Source organism: Pygocentrus nattereri, chromosome 7, assembly GCF_015220715.1.
Source record: "Pygocentrus nattereri isolate fPygNat1 chromosome 7, fPygNat1.pri, whole genome shotgun sequence".
Taxonomy (NCBI): Eukaryota; Metazoa; Chordata; class Actinopteri; order Characiformes; family Serrasalmidae; genus Pygocentrus; species Pygocentrus nattereri.
In genome coordinates this window covers 25,322,416-25,345,593 of record NC_051217.1, presented here as the reverse complement: position 1 = coordinate 25,345,593, position 23,178 = coordinate 25,322,416, and the positions used below count along the sequence as shown (strand labels likewise).

The window sequence follows — 23,178 nt, the reverse complement described above, 5'->3', positions numbered from 1 at the left end:
ATTTTTTAAAGTTAGAAACCGGCTAATAGAGTGACTAGCATAGCACTGAAAATTATGACTCACCGGAGTTGCGCACCAAAATGAGGAATTCTCGATTAGAAACCCTCCAAAAGAACACCAACTTCTCCCAAAAAATTGGAAAAACACTAATCCTTCTCACTACTTGACTGTAATATGTCTTAAATCAGTTCAAACACTTCAGTTCAGTTTGTAAAAGAGGAGTAGCTGCAAGCTGCAACTCTAGCCTACTGCGCATTATTTTCTCTCTTCTAGAAACTAGCCGTAACCGGTTGATTTTAACAGCGCTACAGGAATTTGCTATGAACTTCAAACAGTATAGAGCAGTATAGAAAATGTCCTTTTGAGGTGGGTTACACTGATGAAAACTGTTTGTCTTCAGTGTTTTGTGCCTATGATCATTTTAATAGACGTCAGCGTCACTAATTAATGACGTTCTATTAAAAGACAGAGAGACACTGGAGGACTTTCACCTAAAATGAGTTCATGAAGTGAGTCTTGTTATAAAAATGATAACAGGACACCAGAGCCATAATTAATCTATTAGTACTTTCACTTTCATACTTCAGTACTTTTGAATGTAAATACCTTAGTACTTTTACTCAAGTGGAGGTCTAAAGGGAGGAACTTCTACTTTTACTGGAGTAATATTTTACCTTGGGTGTCTCTACTTTAACTCCAGTACATGGTTTGTGTTCTTCATCCACCACTGATAACTAATTATCATACTGCTGTGCATCAGTGCGTTTCTCTTCCTCCATCAGTCAGTTTGATTTAACTCTGCCAGTTGAGCCAGTTCAGATCATTTAGGCATGATTTTATTCGTGGTGCAGTGCTCAGTTTATCTTCTGAGGCCCTGAGAGTTGGCACAGTTACCATGGCCTTGTTTTTCGTGTGTGTGCTGCTCACCAGCTGAGTCAGATGACTCACAGTGACTCATGTTCAGGTTTCACAGCCCAGTCCTTCCTCTATGACCTAATATCCTTATATTCCTAGATGTGTGATGCTGTAGAAAAGCCAAAATAACAAAATCAGGGAGTACGTGTTATCAGGTCAGAGAATACATGCTCTGTTTTGACCTAATTTAGTGAAACCTAAAAATTTTCTGCATCACTTAACAAGACAAAAAAAATATTTCCCCCAGTTTCCCCCCTTGTACCCCAAATGTAGTCGAGTGCCTGAGATATGTTTGGTGTCTGAAGTTTGCTTCTTTAGTTTTAGCACTGGAGCTGTGATGGTAATGTAGCTAACAGGTAAGGGATACTTATATCCCACCAATTAGTCTGATGCTAACGACCATGCCTAACTCATCACACAGTAGCCTCAAATGGTCAAGTTTTTAAACAGGAATTCCACTGATGCTGCGTAATTGAGTGTTTGTGATATAAACAGTCATTCAGAGCGGGACTATTTTGCCACACAGTGCCCTGCATGTCTCCCTCCACCACAAATGGAGTTTAAGTTCTCTAAACTATCATAAAACAGCATCTCAGTCATCAGGCAGTGAATTCAGAACCATTTCGTGTAGGAACTTTCTGTGAGGAGCTTTTAGAGGGGGACGTCTGGTTGCTATCACCACCACTGTGAACAGTTCTGACTCAGTAAGTTTATCTAGAACAGTGTTTCACAACAAACTGCTCAGCACCACTCTGACTGACTTAATAACTTAATTATGCAGAAAATTTTAAGAAGTGGTGGAATTCCCCTTTAGATAATATCTAATAGACTTGATTATGTGGTTTTGTGTCAGAAGTATGTCAGTAATGTTAAACTGTGTTTATGCTGCAGGTGGAACCATATGGTGGAGCTGGTGGAGCACAAGAAGGATCATCTGGACTCCAACCTCCGCATCCAGAACTATCTGCTGGAGTGCACAGAGATAAAGTCTCAGATTCAGGAGAAACGCAAAGCCATCGATGCCACGCAGTACGTGGGCAGTGACCTGGGCAGCGTGCTGGCCTTGCAGCGCCGCCTGTCCACCATGGAGGGCGCTCTAGCTGTTCTGGAGCCCAAACTCATCCACCTGCAACAGGAGGCCGAGGAACTGGCGACCTCACACCCCAACAAAGCCATGGAGATCCTGGTGCCATTCGAAGGTATCAGCGTAGAGTGGGAGGAGCTAAAGCGGACGCTACAAGGCTGCGAAGACTCTCTGACCGTAGCCGGACGTCTCCAGCAGTTCATCCAGGATCTTGACTCTTTCCTGACGTGGCTGGTCCAGACACAGACGGCCGCGGCCTCGGACGAGCTCCCGAACACTCTGGAAGAAGCGGAGCGGCTGATCAATCTGCACGCAGCCCTGAAGGAGGAGATCGGACGCTATGAGGAGGATTACGAGCGCCTGCAGGCGGTGAATGAGCTGCTGGAGTCTGAAGATGCTCCGTTACCGTACGCCGCTCTGCAGCAGTGGCTCCGTAAGCTGGACGTGGGCTGGAACAAGCTGCTGGAGATGTGGGAGAGCCGCAGGGAGGTGCTGGTCCAGGCGCACATCTTCCACCTGTTTCTGAGGGACGTCAAGCAGGCTGAGGCTTTCCTCAACAACCAGGTGAGGACAGACTGCTTCTGAAGAAGCTCTGAGGTGGAGCAGATGTTTTTCAATATATCTGAGCTGCTTCATAACCATGGAACGATCTGGAATGTCAGCAGTGAATTTTTGATGATGGCTTATAATCTCAGTGGCTTCTGTTACAACAAACCTGCATCACTATAAGCAAAATTAGGTTAGATATATTCATATATAAAAAAAAGGTTAGATATATGCATTTATTCAACCTTTCTGAAAATGCTTCTTTATATTTTCTGTTGTAACAAGGTTAAAATGGAAGAACTCTTTTTGGTGCCATCTACAGCAATCTCTCCATCAGTCTGAGGAACCCCTTCAAGATGCAAAGAACCCTTTAATCATGCAATTGGAGTGTTCATGATTCTGTAAACAAGCAATTTCTTTTTGGAAGAACCCTTGAAGAGCCATCTTTTTTAAGTGTTGGTAGCTATACAGTATACAGTGTGTGTGTATGTGTGTGTGTGTGTATATATATATATATATATATATATATATATATATATATTGTGTGTGTGTGTATATATATATACATACACGTACATACATACATGCAGTAATAATATACTTATATTTGCAATGGTAGATATTCACAACAACAATATTTATAATAATTACATAACAATAGATAATGTAAATAATATATGATATCCAGAAGATGTGGCTTAAGGTGCCTAGGTCAAGTTGAACCTGTATTTGAATATATTTTTACCAATTTATTTCTGGATAGATCTAAATTGTATTAGTCCATGTCTTATGCATATAGATGATGAATGCACCAACTTCACAGCCGATTGCCAGGCTTCCTCTGGAATCTCCCCTCCCAATTCCTCTTCCCACTGCGCGTTTACATGAGCCAAGGTGGTGGAAGCAGATCCAAGCACTACAGAATATATACATACTATATGAAACTGTGTACGTGACGATATCTAAATAAATTTGTCCAAAAGTACGAAAGTCTGAATTGCACTCGTATATTTAAAAAGCAACACTTTTTCATGAAATTAGCTCTATAAAAACTCATTATTAGATTGATCTGTTTTAATTGAAGGCCTTTGGGTCATTCTACGGGAACGTCCACTTTTCTATCTGTCCATAGGAGTCTCTGGTCTTACTGATCCTCATTGGTGTTCCACATAATAAAGGAAACACCAGAGATGTTTTAATGAACAATGCATTTTACTAAACGGCGGCTACAGAACATCAAACCACCCACTGTCAGTCATAGAACATCCGCTAAAATATGGAATTTAATTCATTTGTATTCTGTTTTTTCACAATGACCTTAGAATAAAGTCGGTCACACCATGAGCTTTTCTTCATAGATCCTCAGAAAACGGGTCAAAGGAAGTCGAGTGACATCATCCGTGTGACTTTTATTTCAGGATAAGAGTTTTTCGTAACACCAGTAACACGACTCCTGGGGAACTTTCATTACATATTTTATAATATTTATTTAGTGTTTTGTTTTCTTTGTCATTTAAATCATATATTCCACACTTATGTAGAGATTATTGCAGTTAAAACTGCAGAGAAACATTTATGGCCTCATGACTGTGGGGACGAGATCTTCTGTGGTGACTGGAATTGTATATGATTGATATAAAAAGCAATATTGATAAATTGAGGCTCAAGAAGGTGAAATTGTTAAAATAACTTATTGTTTTATTTAAAAATGTAAATAAATTTTAACCCAAACATGTTTTTTAAGTGTAATATATCTGTAAACACTAGGAACACATATATTTCTGTAGAATGACCTGTTTACTCGTATATGCTGCCGCCTATAGCTTGAAAGAATGGTTGTACAGCCTTATAAAAGAGACCAAACTGTTAAAATTTAAATGGCTAATTAGAAGTTTTAATAATAAGACAATCTTGAATGAAATTCTGTGGTTTCCTCATTTTTCTCAAACTGAAATATCACAGGTTTCAGAGCAGTTTAAGGCTTTTATTCACTTTCCCTTCAGAGACATTTGCTACCGTTTTTAGGGTCAGCGGGAAAGAAGTTCTCTGAAATCCCTCGTAAATGTCAGACGGCGCCCGAACCGCAGCAACGGAGCGTGTGTCCGGTTCGATTTGCTAACAGAGCGAGTCTCAGCGCCTGCAGGCACGAAGAACCGAGAGCCGTTTTACATATACATCATACGCGGTGAGCAGGTCTAAGTGGATGGGCTGTGAACTTCCTGCTACTGGTCTTATCAGAGTTACTAACAAACATGTAGTACAGAACACACTTAAAAAATATGGTTCTTCAAGGGTTTTTTAGCAAAGAAAATGGTTCTATATAGAAGCATGAACCCTCAAATAACCTTTTGAATGATTTAAAGGTTCTTTGCATCATGAAAGGGTTCCTCAGATTAATGAAGAATATGTTATATATGGTTCTATGTAACAAACTTGCCATTGTCACAATAGAAGAACTTATTTGCGCTATATATAGCCTGTTTCAAAAAGGCTTCACGTCGAACCATTTTCGGCACATTCTCCATCAATCTGAAGAACGTTGCTACGATGGAAAGAACTCTAATCATGCAAAACGTTCTATATAGAACCATTTTCTTTGCTAAAGAACCCTTGATGAACTGTTTTTTTTTTCAGAGTGTGCAATAGAGGAACACTTTTTAGTGCTATATAGAATCCTTTTCAATAACGTTATGTATAGAACCATATACAGCATTCTGCTGACTTAAGAACCCTTTCAGGATGCAAAGAACCCTTTAATCATACAGAGAGTTATTTGAGTGTATATGGTTCTATATAGAACCGTTTTCTTTGCTAAAGATCCCTTGAAGAACCATCTTTTTTTAAGAGTGTGCAACAGAATAACCCTTATATGATGCAAAGAACAATTTAATCATGAAAATCGGTTCTTTGAGTGTTGTTGATTCTATATAGAAACATTTTCTTTGCTAAAGAACCCTTGAAGAACCATCTTCACCTAGCAACAGATGGACAACAGCAAAAAATAGACATCATCAATGACAGTGTACCGGAATCGTGGGGCCAAGTGGCAACCGAGTCTGTCTGTATACTGTTTTAATGGGAGGCTCTGCCCTTTTTTGCCGCAAGACTGTGCTGGGTTGCCCAGCTGGATGATGATTGACAGCTCACTCCACCTGTAGAGAGAGAGCGCACACAAGTGGAGGGGAGAAAAGAGTGATGCACTTCCTAATTCATGTAGGTGTTTCAGCTGGGAGCCAATAAAACGTCAGCATTCAGCTTGGTGTCAGGGAAACCATTGCAACTAACTATCTGCTCGAGTTCAGAGACGAGGAATGAGGAATTTTTGCGAAAAAAAAAACTTTGGTTCCGCTTCCGGTGTGAATGCAGGGTTGGGAGTCTTGCCCAAAGACACAAAAGCAGTATAAATGTCCAGAATGCATCTTTTAACAGCGATTTGGTTCTCTCGTCCTATCAGGAGTCAGCCCTCGCCCACGTAGAGCTCCCCACCACAGTGGAGACGGTGGAGGGCGCCATCAAGAAGCACAAGGAGTTCACCACCACCATGGAGCTGAACCTGCACCGGATCAAAGCTGTTATAGAGGCAGGAGAGAGTCTCATCAGCCAGAGCAACATCTACTCTGAGCGGATCAGAGAACGAGTGGATTTACTCGCCATCAGGTTAGAAAGCTCTAACCTGTTATTCATTCAGCCTAACAAGAAACTGTAGAACAGACTCGGTTTGTATCACAATACCTACATTTAGAGTCGGTTATTCATTCAACCTAATGAGAAACTGTAAAACAGACTCAGTTTATATCACAACACCTACATTTAGAGTCGGTTATTCATTCAGCCTAACGAGAAACTGTAAAACAGACTCAGTTTATATCACAATACCTACATTTAGAGTCGGTTATTCATTCAGCCTAATGAGAAACTGTAAAGCAGACTGTTTATATCACAATACCTACATTTAGAGTGGGTTATTCATTCAGCCTAATGAGAAACTGTAAAGCAGACTCTGTTTATATCACAATACCTACATTTAGAGTCGGTTATTCATTCAATTCAAACTACAATTTTGTACAAGAGCTCCATAGAACCCCATTGATTTTGGAATTTCTCAAGAGTGCCCTCTGGTGTCTGACCATGTCAAAAAACATTATTGAGTGGAAGGCAGCTTTTCTCACTCCAGATTCTCTGCTGGAGTCACAAGTAATAATGTGGCGATCTAAATATTAGCTAAGGCTAATAAAAATTGGCAAAGAGTGCAGACTAAAAGGTGCTGCTGTTTTTCATAATTTGCTTTAGTTCATGTTTATAGATTACAGTCATACAGTGTCAGAAACCACACAATCAAACCTCGTATGGGATTAAACTACATGAATGTGCCAAGAACAAATGATGGGTCTTAGTGTAGTGTAACATAATCGAAGAGCAGCAATGTGGTATCTGGCACACCAAGATGTTAAAAAGAGCAAATTTGTCCGTTCACCAAAAAACAAGAATTAAAAAATCAAATATTTTGGGAGCCACAACATTTTATTCACTTTTACCATCTTTGTTGTAAATTTGTCTCAGTATGTGCTGATGTACTAAACCAGGAGTCAGCAACATGCAGCTCTTTTACTGTCCTGTTGAGGCTCCACAGCTAAATTAGATTAGTAGGTAATAATAAAATAATCCTCCTTTACAGTAAAATAAAGCTCTTCTGGTCATTCAAAACAGTTTAACAGTAAATGGTCTTAAATGCTGTTAAAGTAGAACTGCTGATTCACCCTTTAACCCTGAAGATCAGCGCAGACTGCTGGTCATATCAACACAGACAACGGTCTCGTCCAGCTAGTAGCTACAAAACAGCAAAGAGAGAGATTTAAGACAAACGTCGATAATTTGGAGATGAATAGAGTTATTAGTGTTTATAATAACTCTAACTCTAATAACTAAGAAGTCACAAGGCTGCAGTCGCTTCTCATTCAAAATCTCCTGTTCCACCATAAATGATGCAATAGTTAAGTTCTGGAACCTCAGGCTGGCATTTAAGGTGGAATGGGAAAATGTTAACAAGAAGCTGGTGAATAATGAGCGACTTCAGCCTCATGAAAAGTCAAACGCTGAGAGACATTTTAAAAGAAACTGATCTAGTTTAGTGGAAAAGTTTCCTGCTGGAGATGTGAGAAAAGCGGTTATAGCTGAGCTAAAGCTGAAAGCAGAGCAAAGTAATCATTTTTAAAGTATTAAAGTAATAATTAGGGGATGTGTCCCAATACTTTTGTCCACATGGTGTAAGTTCTCAAGAGGAAGTAAAGATGTAAACCATAGATTCAGAATAATTATCTGTCTGGCACTGTAGTCAAATGTAACTTGTAAACTGGGTGTTGACAAGTTCTTTCTAGCTAAATGCGACCCTTTCCCAAAATGGTCTGATTTTATCACAGGTCCAGAAAGAGTGAACTGTAGCCTTAATTGATAGTGTTTTGACCCGCCTCCTTGACAGATTCTGATCTTATGCGAGAACGTAAATGATGATTGGCCGGCATCAGACTTCTATTGATGCCAGTCTCACAACCAAGATGCAGCACAAATTTATGGCACTATAAATGCCTAATTGGTGAGATATAAGCTCCCATCAGTTCTCAGCTACGTTAGCCTTGTAGCTACAGTGCAGAAAAGAAAGAAGCAAACTACAGACAACAAAGGGATTAGCAGATTGTCTCCATTTGGGCTGAAAGATGAATTGTTTTTATATCGAAATTGGAGTTTGAAAGAATGCAAAAAATCACAAGAGCTGCAAATTTTATTGTAGTCTAAGGTCCTTTCCCATTTCTTCTTTCTACCCCTACCCCTTGTTTTCGAGTGTTGCCCCTTGTTACTGCGTTACAGGGCAGTGGTTGAGATCTTCCCTCAAATAAAAAGAGCATCACTTCATTAACAGCTACTAGCGCTGCTCTATATTCGACCCTGCCTGTCTGCAGTGACAGCAGAAGAGGGTAAAGTTCAGCCCCTCACTGTTGGGCTTTAGTTACATTTAGGGATCATAAGCCTTCAAAGAGGGGGGCAATTATTTATTATCACCCACCTCTAATTCTTCAGTGATATGAAGCTGAAATCAGATATTCTCCAGCCTCTTATTGGAATTTTCCCGTTCCACCTTAAATGGGGCAACGGTTACATTCTGGTGCTTCAGGCATCAGAACTGCTGGATTATTTAAGGTGGAACGGGAAAGTCTGCTATTAAAGAATGCTATTAGTGAATTTTGATGCTTGTTATGAAGAAAAACGTCCAAAATAAACAAACCACATTAAACTAAGATAAAACAGTGGTTATTGTAATTTATTAACAGAGAAGATTCTCACATTTGTGGGTTTCTTTGGTCTCTTGTGCTCTGTCTCGCCGTTTTTTCTTTTTTTCTCATATCTCTCTGCTTGGAGCCTGACATCACAACCACATATCACTTGCAGGCTGGTGAACTGTGTTAAAACCAGAAAAAATAAACGCTGGTCTTCTTAGCCAAAAAAAAAAGCCCCATACCTTAATTTATATCTCATTTATAAACAATTGCAGTTTGAATCGTAATCACAATATTAGTCAGAAAAATCACAATTCGATATTTTACCAAAACCTTTCAGCCCAACCATTGGAGCATGTGGGATAAACTGGGGGACTAAGATTTTTCTTTAAGTATTTCTTTAAAAAAATAAAAAAATCTGTGTACACAGAAGAATTTGTATAGAAACAACAGAAAACATATAAAAAGATAATAAAACATCATCAATGACAATGACATATAAAAGATGATAAAACATGGAATAGAGCTGCTCTTAGACGCGTTTATATGAAATACAGAATAGTTTGTGGGCTGTTCATTGTAAAACAGGTTCTCATTCAGGCTGGGCTGTTTTCATTAAGCCACTAACATCTGTTCATTATGCCTTTAAACACACATTGTACTTGTGCATTGTGAATATAGTGCCTCGGCCCTTTGAATGCAGCGTCGGCTGAAGCCTATCAGCCTCTCCAGCTGCCTTTGTTGGACAGAGCGCAGCTGCTCCATCAGATGCTGTACGTTTTAAACAGCGCCTCTCTTTAGAGACGCAACAAAGAAACGCTCGTGGTCCGCTGGGCTGTGAATGGAGGAGTGATAATAAAAAGCATGAAATGTGCTGTGAATGGAACTGGCTGGCGTCCAGCCTCCTGCTTTTCCCCTAAATCTGACCCCATGCTTTGCTATGTGCTGTTTAACGTCAGGCTGATGTGTTTTATTGGGTGTTGGATTGTGTTCGGCCCGCAGGGGGAACCAGAACCGCGAGCTGGCTCAGCAGTGGCTCAGTAAACTCAACGACCAGTGGGAGCTGCAGAGGTTCCTGCAGGACTGCCATGAGGTAGGACATGTTTGTTTTTCTACGATTTCATGATAAAAATTGTGCTACAGAAAAGTAGAGTTAACCTGCTTTATCAGTTTATCAGACTATAAATACTTACATACATAGATATAATACATACAGGACATATTATTACATACATATTCTTACACATGAATAAATGTATAAATTTATAAATAAAGTCTATACATGGGATATTAGCTATATTATATTAACAATATTGACTATATTAATTATACTAGTTATAATTATATAACTAGTTATAGTTATATTAACTATACACTATATATTTTTGGAATATATGTTACATATAAATATATAATGTTATATATATAATGTTACATATAAATGCTTACATACAAGTAATACATTTGGGACATTTTTCTGTTACATACAGATGCTTACATATATCGCTGCTTTCAAAGTGAAACTTTGTATCTCCAAAATGATAAATTTACTGGAGAAGGAAAAAACCTACTTTATTTTTAATGCAAGTCATTGGAACCAGACATACTACCAAGTCATTTTGGGCCGTTTTGGTTGGTAACTCACACACAATGTAAAGGGCAACAGGTCCTTTCAAATGATGCCAAAAAGTGAAAAATTACAAAAATGAGGCTTTGTTCCAACACACACACACACACACACACACACACACACACACACACACACATATATATATATATATATATATATATATATATATATATATATACAAAACTACATATATGTGTGTGTGTGTGTGTGATATATAACACATATGGGACATGTTATTATTACATATAGGTACTGACATATATAAAATGTATAGTGCATGTTTTTTAATTGTAGTTGTAAACCCATCTGAATATGAAAATACCTGAATAAATGAAATTGTAATGCGCTGCAATATACAGATTCATAATGGAGAGTAATAATGGTGTCAGGGCAGTTGGTCATTGTTATGGTAATGGCTGTTGTTATGATACTGAATTGCTGTTAATGTATTGGATTGTTATAGTAATGGTTTGTTATAGTAATGGTTGTCATAGTAATGGTAATGGATTGTTGCTATGGTAATGGTTTGTTGTCATGGTAATTGTTGCTGTTATGGTAATAGGGTTGTTATGGTAATGGTTTGTTATGGTAATGGTTGTCATAGTAATGGGTTGCTGTTATGGTAATGGATTGTTGTTATGGTAATGGTGTTGTTAAGGTAATGGATTTTATGGTGTTGGATTGCTGTTACGGTAATGGGTTGTTATGGTAATGGGTTGCTGTTATGGTGATGGACGCTGTACTATGAGCTGTACAGTAGGTGGCTGCTGAGTGTTTTCCAGTCCGGAGCTGAAGCTTTATTTAGGCTCAGCCTGTTTCTCTCTGCCCACAATAAATTATTCAGCACCTCTGCTCATTATTTATTCAGCCAAGAGAGAGGGGGAGAGAGGGAGAGGAAGTCTTGAGCCACAAGAGGGGGCTCTCCTTGTATTTGGTCTTCTTTACTGATTGTCCACTCAGTCTGTTTTACTGTTAACCCCACTGGGCCCTCAGTGGTTTACATGCCTTGAAAAGGATCTTACGATTCATTTGATTATTTTTGACTTGTAATTCACTGGAACAAGTGCAGGAATTGTGTGGAATATGCAGATTCTGAACTTTGAAGCCACATTTTTTTGCAAGTAAAAGAGGAGGTGTTTTATTATAATCTCAGTTTGATTTTAAAAAGGTGTGGTGTGTAGTCTTGACCAACAACCCCCTTCCAGCTCTCATACTTTTCAAACTGCAGCTCTGGCTGAAGCCATTTCCATGGTTAAGCTACACATACACTGTGTGCACAATTATTAGGCAAGTGAGTATTTTTAGGCATATTTACTAACTCCAAGCTGGATAAACTTGAATGCTTAATGGATTTAAGCATAGCAGGTGATGTGTATCTGTGTAATGCGGGAGGGTGTGGCCTAAGGAGGTCAACACCCTATATCAAGGTGTGCATAATTATTAGGCAGCTTTTTTCTTTAGGCAAAATGGGCCAAAAAGAGATTGAACTGACTCTGAAAAGTTAAAAATGACAAAGTCTCTCAGAGGGATGCAGAACTCTTGAAATTGCTAAGATATTGGGGCGTGATCACAGCTACCAGGAACCCATTATCTTCTAGTTCTGTCGTATTCCAGAACTGCAACCTAACTGGAGTATCAAGAAGTACAAGATGTTCAGCACTCAGAGACATGGCCAAGGTAAGGAAGGCTGAAACCCGACCACCACTGAACAAGACACACAAGCTGAAGTGTCTAGACTGGTCTGAGAAGAATCTGAAGACAGATTTTTCAAAGGTTTTATGGACTGATGAAATGAGAGTTACTCTTGACCGACCAGATGGACGGGCCTGTGGCTGGATCAGTAACGAGACAGAGCTCTACTTCGAGTCAGACGCCAGCAAGGTGGAGGTGGGGTACTGGTATGGGCTGGTATTATTAAAGATGAGCTGGTTGGACCTTTTCGTGTTGAAGATGGGCTTAAAATCAACTCCCAAGCCTACTGCAAGTTTTTAGAAGATACTTTCTTTAAGCAGTGGTACAGGAAGAATCTTTCAAAAAGACAATGATTTTTATGCAGGACAATGCTCCATCACATGCATCCAAGTACTCCTCTGCATGGCTAGCCAGTAAAGGTGTTAAAGATGGAAAAACTTATTACATGGCCCCCTTCCTCACCTGACCTGAACCCAACTGAGAACTTGTGGGCAATTCTTAAATGGGAGATTTACAGTGAAGGAAAACAGAACACCTCTCTGAACAGGGTCTGGGAGGCTGTGGTTGCTGCTGCACAAAAAGTTGATCATCAACAGATCAAGAAACTGACAGACTCCATGAATGGAAGGCTTATCACTGTTAGTTAAAAGTCAAATTTTTTTTTTATTTCTCAGAAATGTTCATTGGAAAGCTTTGAGTTGTTTGTTTATAATTCTCACTTGAACAGATGAAAATAAGAAAGTGAGATGGGAAATGTGTGTTTTTCATTTAGCTGCATAATTCTGCACCATTATAGTCGCCCAATAAATGTGCACATATAGATATTCTCCTAAGAAAGCCAAAACTTCACTTTATTTTTCTTAAACATTCATGTTTGAGGTTTATTAACATTTTGGATGAACTGAGAGCACTGTAGTTGGTCATTAATAAAAATAATCCTCAAAAATAAGACTTGCCTAATAATTGTGCACACAGTGTATTTCCATGGTTAGACTACGCCCGTTCCCATGGTTACACTGCACCCATTTCCATGGTTATCCAACACCCATTTCCATGGTAACACCACCCATTTCCATGGTAACACTACACCCATTTTCATGGTTATACTAAAGCCATTTCCATGGCAACACCACCCATTTCCATGGTAACACTACATGCATTTCTGTGGTTACACTACACCCATTTCCATGGTTACACTATGCCCCGTTTTCATCATTACGCTACACCCATTTTCTTGGTGACACTAAGAAAAGAAAGCTGCTTATTCTGATAACTGAAGTGAACTATGTAACACCTGTTGTTGGATGTAAGAATTATTACTCTCTGTATGAAATTGTGTCAATATTGTGAAACCAAACGTTGCCCAGTGTAATGTGAATGTGATGTTGGCCGTTTTTTTTTGGGGGGGGGGGGGGGGGGGGGGGGGTGGGCGTGGGACTCCACCTGCATAATGCCTCACAGCACACATAGCGCATCACCTTCAGTGGTATATGGAAAATAACGTGATTACAGTCCTCATAATGTATAGTGTGAAATATGTCCGTCTCCCTCAGCGACAATCATTAGTGCTGGACCCACGTTTCTGGATTAAAGCTGCTTTGGGTCAATCACTGTTATAGGAGGAGGTGGAGATGTGCTCTGTCTGCCGACTCTGGAGTGTCTGAATGACCGGTGACGTGCTGCGTTGTGTAATTGATTGTTCTCTGGTGTGAGTCATGTCCTCTTTAGCCGTCAGTCAGGCTATGAGTGGCTTCTTCTCTCTTAGATCTTCCTACAGTCTGTATGCTCCCTGCTGGGGTCGTTGTAGTTTGAAGTATTTAGATGTAAATTCAGTTTTTACCACGTGATCAGATGATGTAATACCGATCGGTTACATCTGACACCAGAGACGTAAGTGCTGCACTATTTAAGGTAAAGAAGAAGAGGACTAATCATTAGGAACTCATTGTCTCTCAACGCAGGTGTATTTGTATACAAGCAGATCTTGACTTCCCCAATATGGCAGACATTCAGACGTATCAGCAGACAGCGTGGCGCCAGTGTGTAAATCTATGGGCTGCCCTTTCAGATGAGCCCATCCTAAAGCTGACAGCAGAGCGATTCAGTGCTGAGGAGGCTCGTCGTCTTCTACACGAAAACTAATAACAACCTTGTAAAACAACACAAACGGCACACGAGTGCATTAAGCTTCGCAATGATTTTTTTTTTTAACTAATATTTTTTACTAATAATTACTAATGTGATTAAAATAACATTGACCAATTGGCTGATCACTTATCAATATTTTTGCCACTTATATTGAGTGATATTGGTTATTATAATTTTTATGACAGTTGAATTGAACACCTATATTGGCTGATATTGATTATCAGAATGTTTAGCTCCTTATATTGACTGCTATTATTAGTTATCAGTATTGAACACCTGTATTGGCTCATATTGATTATCAGAATGTTTAGCTCCTTATATTGACTGCTATTATTAGTTATCAGTATTGAACACCTGTATTGGCTCATATTGATTATCAGAATGTTCAGCTCCTTATATTGGCTGATATTATTAGTTATCAGAATTGAACACCTATATTGGCTGATATTGATTATTTTCATATCATGCTCTACACCAAGCATCTCCTGGCTGATCCTCTATGTTTGCTGAAGGTGGTCAGGGTGGTTCAGGTTTTCCACTGAACTATCGCTTTAATTGTATGCGTATCTGTTCTGTAAAGGTTGAATGGAGAGCATCGTGTTCTGTTTCATTCCCTCCTTTTTCCTGATTGGCCTGTCTGTGGTTCCTCTTCTCTGTCTTTCATTCGCTCCAGCGCTCCCTTTAAAACCCCACTGTCATCACTGTGACGCTGAGGAACGACGAAGGCTGGTTGTTTCTCTCTCTCTCTGTGTCTCTGTGTCTCTCTCTCTTTCTCCCCCTCCCTCCATCACCATATGCCTCCCTCGCTCCCCCCCTCCCTCTCTCGTGCTGTTTCTCCATCGCTGCTTGGTGTGTTTTCATGCTTTTCTCCCATCGTGTTTGGATACTGCAGCAGGAGGAGAGCAGACTCCACAGCCTGATTACATCAACACAACAGCAGCAGAACAGAGGAAAAAAGAGAAAGAGAGGGAATAAAGGAGGAGAGGAGCGGAGGAATACAGTACTGATTGTGTCAGGGCGCCGTGGAAACGGGGTGAAGAGCGTGTTTGGATCGTTTGAAGGAGGAGAGAAAGCCTCACAAACCCTCTCAGCACCCAGTAGTTCTCTCTCTCGCTCTCTCTCTCGCTCTCTCTCTCTGTTTTTTTTTTAATTTCTTATCTCTCTATTTTTCTTGCTCTCTTTCTCTTTCACTGTGTATTTTCTCTAATTATCTTCTTCCTTGCTCTCTCTCTGTTTCTCTCCTTCACCTCTCTCTTTCCTTCTCTTCCACTCATTAATCATTTCTCTCTTTATTTTTCACTAACTAGCTCTACTTGTCTTTCTCCCCCTCTCTCTATCTGTTTTTCTCTTCCTTCTCGTTGTTTTTCTTCTTCTCTCTTTCCTTTGCTCTCTATTTCTCTCTTAGTCTCTTTATCTGTTTATTTTTCTCTATTTTTGCTCTCTGCTTATCTCTCTCCCTCTCCATATATATGTCCCTCTCGTTATCTCTCTTTCTCTTTCACTCTTTCTTTGCTCGCTCTCGCTTTCTCTCTCTTTAGCTCTTTCACTCTCTCCCTCTCTCCATCTCTGTTTATCTCTCTCTTTCACTCTCTAACTCTCTCCATCTGTTTATCTCTCTTTCTCTTTCCCTGCTCATTTCACTCTCTTTCCACTTATTTCCTTTATCTGTCTCTCTAGTTGTTTATCTCTGCTTTTGCTTCTCTCTCTCTCTCTCTCACTCTCTCTCTCCCCTCAGCAGCAAGGCTGTGCAGGCCTCAGATGGAGCTCCTCTCTGTGCTCTTCAGAGCTCCTCAGTGTTGTTGTGCTACGCTCGGTGATGGAGCAGCTCTCTGGGTTTAGCCCAGCTCTGGGTGTGGAGTCCTGACCGCACTGCCGGTCCTGGTTCTGTGTGTCGGGTTTGGGTTGTTTGGCTTGTGGCTGGTGGACGCTGCGCTCTAAGTGGTGCTGGGTGGATAATGCGGCTCTGTGCCTCTGATTGACGGGATCCTCGTCGGCGGTAACTCAGCCTGACACACTTCTGTACGTGTCTGTTTGTTTTCATCACAGTAAGCCGGACTTTGTACAGTGCTTTTTCCAAAATGTTCATTTTTTAAAAACTCAAACCATCATTAGATTCCTGAGGTTAAGATTAGGATCAGGCTTATAACGTTACTATTACACATACAAATGATTCTACTGACTTGGTCTTGGACTTTAGATGAAAATCTCTGAGTGAAAATCTCTGCTCTGAGTGACCCTAGACCTTAATAATGTTTATTTTATTAAAACTAATGATGGAATATTCCATTTTGTCACTACCAAAATAATCATAACTCTACCAAACTTGTATCAAATGTATCAGAAGTGACTGTTTTGGTAGTGACAAATGACCAGCAAACTCAGCTTTGAGCAGCTGTTCTCACAGAAAATCATCATATTTTACATTAAAAATGCAGAAAATATGGTGATTTTTAATATTTCTCACTGAAGTTCAGGCTTTGGGACACATTTACTTCAAAACAATGGATCTAACTGCTCTGAGGGACAGGATACAGCCTCATTACACAGCCTCTAAAATACAGGGGCGTGGCTAAAATAAAGCTCTGCCCACAGTCTAAAACTCTCTGTGATTCAGTAGACATAAAACGTGGGATAGCAAAAAATGATATCCTGTCAAGTGAAACTAATCTTAAATATATTCAGTAAATCTAATATTCCTCCTGTTGAGATTGTAAACTTAATTTAAGATTATTTAACTTATTTCTAGACATTGGTTACTTGTTTTAAGTAATTTTATTAAATGAAATGATCTCACTATATTGGTAGATTCAAGCAGATGAGTTCGAAACCAGCAAAATTATCCGTCAGTATAGTGAGTTTTAATTAATAAAATGACTTAAAACAAATGAAAAGTGTCCAGAAATAAGATAATCTTTTAAGTGCAGAACCATCTCAAAATGGGGGAAATATTAGATATAGTGACTAGATTTAAGAACATTTCACTTGACACGATGCTGTTTTTGCAGTGTAGCAAAATGGCGGTGGTGCGGGATGACAAGCAGCAGTAAAAACGTTCATTGCAGAATCTGTAACTGCAGAATTTACATGAACGGCTGAGCTGGTCCTTTCAGTATCACTCACCTGTCGCTGTGAGGTCACTTACAGTCTGAGTTAATGTTGTCAAGGGAGCAGAAGGTTCCGCCAGACTTTTGGTGTAAGGCCTTTAGCCTTGATTTAGCCTTTAGCGTAGCAGCCCACTAGCTGAACCCGTGTGTACATTACCCCCGACTGTGGTGCACCTCTGTCGGTCAGCTGTATCACTCAGCAGTGGGGTCTCCAGAAGAAACACTGAAAGTCGCTGATACTGACAGTGTGAATGACGATATTTACTGAACTGACGCTCAGAGACGCAGCCCAAGTGAACAAGACGCACGTCTGAGACAAATGATTTGAGAAATTTGGATGTGAAACAACATTCAGCTCCATTTTTCCATCAGAGAAGCTGCTGAAGTGTAAACACCCCAGGTTTAACTACATACTGTTCAGTTCTGTTTATAACTGCTTTGTACCATTTGCACTAAAAATATTTTACATTTACTTCTCATTACTAATTATGAAATAGTGAATACTAGATATGTCTAATAAATAAACAAAAATAGGTTCTCTTAAGCATCTAATAGATATAATCCAACAAGTGTATGCCATCTAGTCAAGCTGTGTATTTGTAGCGAGTGTATTTTATTTGTGACACAGAACATAAATTTTACCAAATAAATATAGGTCAGTTAGTTTAGAAAGAGCTGGTATTGGTATCGGTACTGGTACTCGGTATTGGCATATATAATTAAGTATTAGAAATTGTATCTGTATCTAAAGGGAAATGTGGTATCACTGCATCTCTTTAATTTTCCTGTAACTTTAGGGGTCAGGGTTTGGGACAGACTCCCAACGGAAAGTGCCCTATAAATGACGATGTTGTATATATTTAGCCTGTTAGTCTCTCTGTTAATGTCTTGTGTTTAAATAGCTCAGATAAACATCTGAAAGGCCGTTTGAACTAATTCAGCAGTTCTATGTATAATACGCATTATTTTTACACAGAAAGTTACTTACACCGATCATCCTTAACATTCTGACCACCTCCTTTTTTCTACGCTCATTGTCCATTCTATCAGCTCCACTTACTGTATAGCTGCACTTTGTAGTTCTACAGTTACAGACTGTAGTCCATCTGTTTCTCTGATACTTTGTTACCCTGCTCTTCAGTGGTCAGGACCCCCATGGACCCTCACAGAGCAGGTACTATTTGTGTGGTGGATCATTCTCAGCACTGCAGTGACACTGACGTGGTGGTGGGGTGTTAGTGTGTGTTGTGCTGGTCTGAGTGGATAAGACACAACAGAGTTTTTAAACACCTCACTGTCGCTGCTGGACTGAGAATAGTCCGCCACCCAAAAATATCCAGCCAACAGTGTCCTGTGGGCAGCGTCTTGTGACCACTGATGAAGGACTAGAGCATGACTAACACAAACTGTGCAGCAGCAGATGAGCTATCGTCTCTGACTTTACATCTACAAGGTGGACCGACAAGGTAGGAGTGTCTAATAGAGTGGACAGAGAGTGGACACAGTGTTTAAAAACTCCAGCAGCACTGCTGTGTCTGATCCACTCATACCAGCGCAACACACACTAACACACCACCACCACGTCAGTGTTACTGTGGTGCTGAGAATGATCCACCACCCAAATAGTATCTGCTCTGTGAGGGTCCATGGGGGTCCTGACCACTGAAGAACAGGGTAACAAAGTATCAGAGAAACAGATGGACTACAGTCTGTAACTGTAGAACTACAAAGTGCAGCTATACAGTAAGTAGTGCTAATAAAATGGACAATGAATGTAGAAACAAGGAGGTGGTCAGAATGTTATGCCTGATGGGTGTATAGTGTATATAAGAATATATAATCTCTGTTTTTGTTGTGGTGTGCTTTGTTGAATAATTTAAAAAGTCCAGCTTTTTGCATTGTGTTAAAATTTCTTCATCAACAGATTTTAGAAGAAATATCTTGTTAAATAAACTTTAATTGTAAGTGAAGAATGTTTTTAATTCACCTTTAAAGTTACCTTGTAGGTGTTTCGTTTCAGCATATGTATGTATACATATAAAAAATATGTATGGGAATGTGCCTGTGTGTGTGTGTGTGTGTGTGTGTGTGTGTGTGTGTGTTATAACTTGCTAAAACCTGTAAATATCATTGAGCTTTAATGGAGACCTTCACAGATATGCACATCACCCATGTCATGTGCACTAATGCCCCCGTAAAGCCTGGGGGAGACAGTGTCCATGATTTCCAAAAAGAATTTGAAATGTTGATTCGTCGGCCCACAGGACACTCTTCCACTTCCCCTCAGTCCATTTTAAATGAGCTCAGGCCCAGAGAAGGTGGCAGCATTTCTGGATCCTGTTTATATTTGGTTTCTTCTTTGTGTTTTAGAGTTTTAACAGCATTTGTGGATGCAGTGATGAACTGTTTTCACAGTCAGTGGCTTTCAGAAGTGTTTCTGAGCCCATGCTGTGACTTCCACTGCAGAATCATGTCTGTTTTTAATGCAGTGCTGCCTGAGGGACCAAATATCACGGCCAGCTAATACTGGTTTTTGGCCTCGTCCCTTACATACAGAGATTTCTCCAGAATCTCTGAGTCTTTTAATGATATAATGTACCGTGTACGATGAAAAGCAGAAGTTCTTTGCTGTTTTACATTGAGAAACATTCTTTGTTGCATTACTTGATGGTGCAGTCTTTCAGAGAGTGGTGAACCCCTCCTTATCTTTACTTCTGGAAGACTCCGCCTCTCTAAGATGCTCTTTATACCCAGTCATGTTATTGACCTGTTGCCAATCAACCTCCAGGTGTTTTGTAGCATTACACAACTTTATCAGCCTTTTGTTGCCTGTCCCAACTTTTTTGGAGCATGTTGTTGGCATCAAATTCAATATGTGCATATAGTTTTCAAAAACGATAAAAAACTTTTTTCAATTTCAACATTTGATGTTGTCTTTGTACTATTTTCACTGAAATGTTGGGTTTAAATGATTTGCACATCATTGCATTTTGTTTTTATTTACATTTTGCACAACATCCCAACATTTTGCAAATGGGGTTGTAGTGAAGCTAAACTGTGTATGATGGAACATGGAGTGCAGCATTCTGCCTCAGTTATTGTCAGTTCTGTAAAACTTACTTTTTAAGTTAAAATGTGTGATTTTTACAGCATCGGTGTTGAACAGTGTATGATGTGTGTGATGTGTTTATGACGGTCCCGGCAGTGTGTAAAGTGTTCCTTTGTGTTTTCCAGCTGGGGGACTGGGTGGCAGAGAAGATGCTGATGGCTCGTGAGGCGTCCCGCGACGAGACGCAGAAGCTGCATAAAAAATGGCTGAAGCACCAGGCCTTCATGGCAGAGCTGGCGCAGAACAAGGAGTGGCTGGACAAGATCGAGAAGGTAATGAAAGCTCTTGTTCTTGCAGAGCTGTGGCTTCTTCTCTGGCAATGTTTGTGATGGTGTCTGCAGCAGAGCACAGGGTGGCCAGACAGCCTGAACACATTAAAGTGCTGTCACTAGGCTGTGTGATTAGGCATACAGTTAGAGAGTGAAATCCATCAATCCAAGTACAAGGGGGTGTTTCTAGTAAAATGGCCAGTGATTGGAAGTACAAGGGGGTGTTTCTAATAAAGTGGCCAGTTAGTAGAAGTACAAGTAGGCGTTTCTGATAAAGTGACCAGTTAGTGGAAGCACAAGGTGGATGTTTCTGAAAAAGTGGCCAGTGATTGGATGTACAAAGTACTTATACGCAGTCAATTACTCGTGAACATTTTGAGCTGTAATTAGCAAACACTGCCTACTTGGTACAGCTGCCTCTCGAATGAACCGCGCCTTCTGTTGTGTTATTTTTTTTATTTAAATTTTGCCTGTTTTAACCAGGGTTATCACACCCAGATTACTTTATTTTTTTTTTTTGGCAAGCGAGTCTTGGACAAGAAGGCAGCATGCAACATTCAAGAGGGCAATCAACAAAAAGCGTGTACTAAATCCATAATAAAGGATGATGTACAGGAATATGGTGTGTGCTGATGGCCGTTTACAGTGTGGGTGCTGAGCTGAGCTGTTCCTCTCGTGTGTCAGGTGTCATGTTAATCCTGAGTCAGTGGAAAGGCAGCGCAGTCAGAGCTGAACTGAGGCAGCGAACCTGGAGGGGCATTAAATTCCTTCTATTTTCAGTATTTTGTGGTTTTGAAGTAGATGCGTAATTTTTCTGGTGGTGCTGTCGGCTCCCACCCTGCGTGCATCCCTTCTGTTGTATAGCTCTCTCTCTCTCTCTCTCTCTCTCTCTCTCTCTCTCTCTCTCTCTCTCTCTCTCTCACTGTCTCTGTTGCTCTCTCTCTCACTGTCTCTGTCTCTGTCTCTCTCTCTCTCTTCTCTCTGACCCAGTATTTTCTCTGTAGGTCTGATTGTTGGACTCGTTTCTCCTTTCTGTGCTGTTTAACCCTGAAACTCGTTTCCTTTAATAGCTCTGATGCTGAGCTGTGTTAGTGTCTGAGCACGTCCTCGATGTTAACGCTGCTCTACTTTTCGCTCCATTTGTACTGATTTGCACCTTTATTACACCCTAAAAACTCACCTGAGAACATATAACTAAAAATATAACCTCACTGTACATTTGACACTTCACACCATCCTTAGGTTCACCAACCAGCTGAGTAAAGAGCTTGTTTATACGATTTTCATTTATTTTTTCCCTCTGTCTCTTTATCTCGAACCATTCATCAGACTTTTGTTACTGTGCCCTTAAGACTGATATATGTAAATGAGCTTTGGTCTGATTGGCTGCATTTTTTATGAAGCAGTGTGCACAGGGCTAAACTGCTGTAGACTGACTAGGTGGATATATGTTAGTCAGTGTTTGTGACGTCACACAATTTCCATATTTAGACTATGTGGACTGGGGAGTGACACATTAAAGGGCCCATATCACAGAAAACTAACCTTTCCTCACTTTTTCAAATTTAAAGTGTATGTAAACACTGTGAAACACACCGTTCATTCCACACTCCCTACGGTCCTTTTTGAATTCAGTTTCTGTGATCTACACCTGCCTATTCAGTCTATAGGAGTTTAGCCCCGCCCACTCACACTGGGGTCATTTCAGCCTGGACTGCTTTCAGAATGAGGTGCAATAGAGAGCAGCGAATCAGAACAGAGCTCATTTATCACATAAATCAGACTTAAAGGCACAGTAACACAGCCTGTTTAATTGCGAGAGATAAATAGTCATTTAGAAATTGATTGTGGCTGTTTTTTGGTACATAAAACCACACAAATGTTTTGTTTTGTTTTTTTTCCCCAATTTGAGCTTTTTAATGAATGGACAAATTTAGCATTTTCAGCTCATGCTGTGCTGGACCCTCTAAAGTGGCCGTGCTAAACCTGGGCAGTGATGATGTACAGATGGAAAGCCTCTCTGAGTGCGAGAGGTTTAAAAATCTCTCCTACTTTGGTCACAGCTTCCTTTGAATATTGCTGTTCTCACAGCTCTGTTTCCAGAAATCTGTGGTCAGTGAAGCTGAAGTCCAGCAGACATGTCTGTGTGTGGATTTTATTTTGCTCAGCTCTGCTGCTGCCCTGCTGCCACGCAGTTCATAAAGCCACGTTGGACTTTTTATACACTGATGGTGAAGATGCTTCTGTTTTCATTCCTTTCTGACTGAATACAAAATTTTTCATTATTTTATTATTTATTTATTATCAGTATAACAGTTTGAGTCAGTCTTTGAAATATTAACATGAATTTCAGAATAGGCTGTTAATTTAATTATATATACTAATCTAACTTTTATTTTTTAAATTTGATTA

The 23,178-nt window shown here is 40.0% G+C and overlaps 1 protein-coding gene across 5 annotated transcripts in view; it reads left to right on the top strand.

Annotated features, from left to right (window-relative positions):
- Nucleotides 1-23,178, top strand: part of LOC108412818 (spectrin beta chain, non-erythrocytic 4) — a 150,380-nt gene that overhangs the window by 76,096 nt on the left and 51,106 nt on the right. For 4 of the 5 annotated variants that reach the window (XM_017685043.2, XM_017685042.2, XM_017685041.2 and 1 more), the window contains exons 17-20: nucleotides 1,807-2,563; nucleotides 6,000-6,202; nucleotides 9,817-9,907; nucleotides 20,623-20,769. In XM_017685043.2, the coding sequence (XP_017540532.1) occupies nucleotides 1,807-2,563; nucleotides 6,000-6,202; nucleotides 9,817-9,907; nucleotides 20,623-20,769 (1,198 nt within the window). Of the gene's footprint in view, nucleotides 1-1,806; nucleotides 2,564-5,999; nucleotides 6,203-9,816; nucleotides 9,908-15,030; nucleotides 15,382-16,019; nucleotides 16,304-20,622; nucleotides 20,770-23,178 lie in introns of those variants that run through there. The other variant, XM_037540231.1, reaches the window with a different exon arrangement.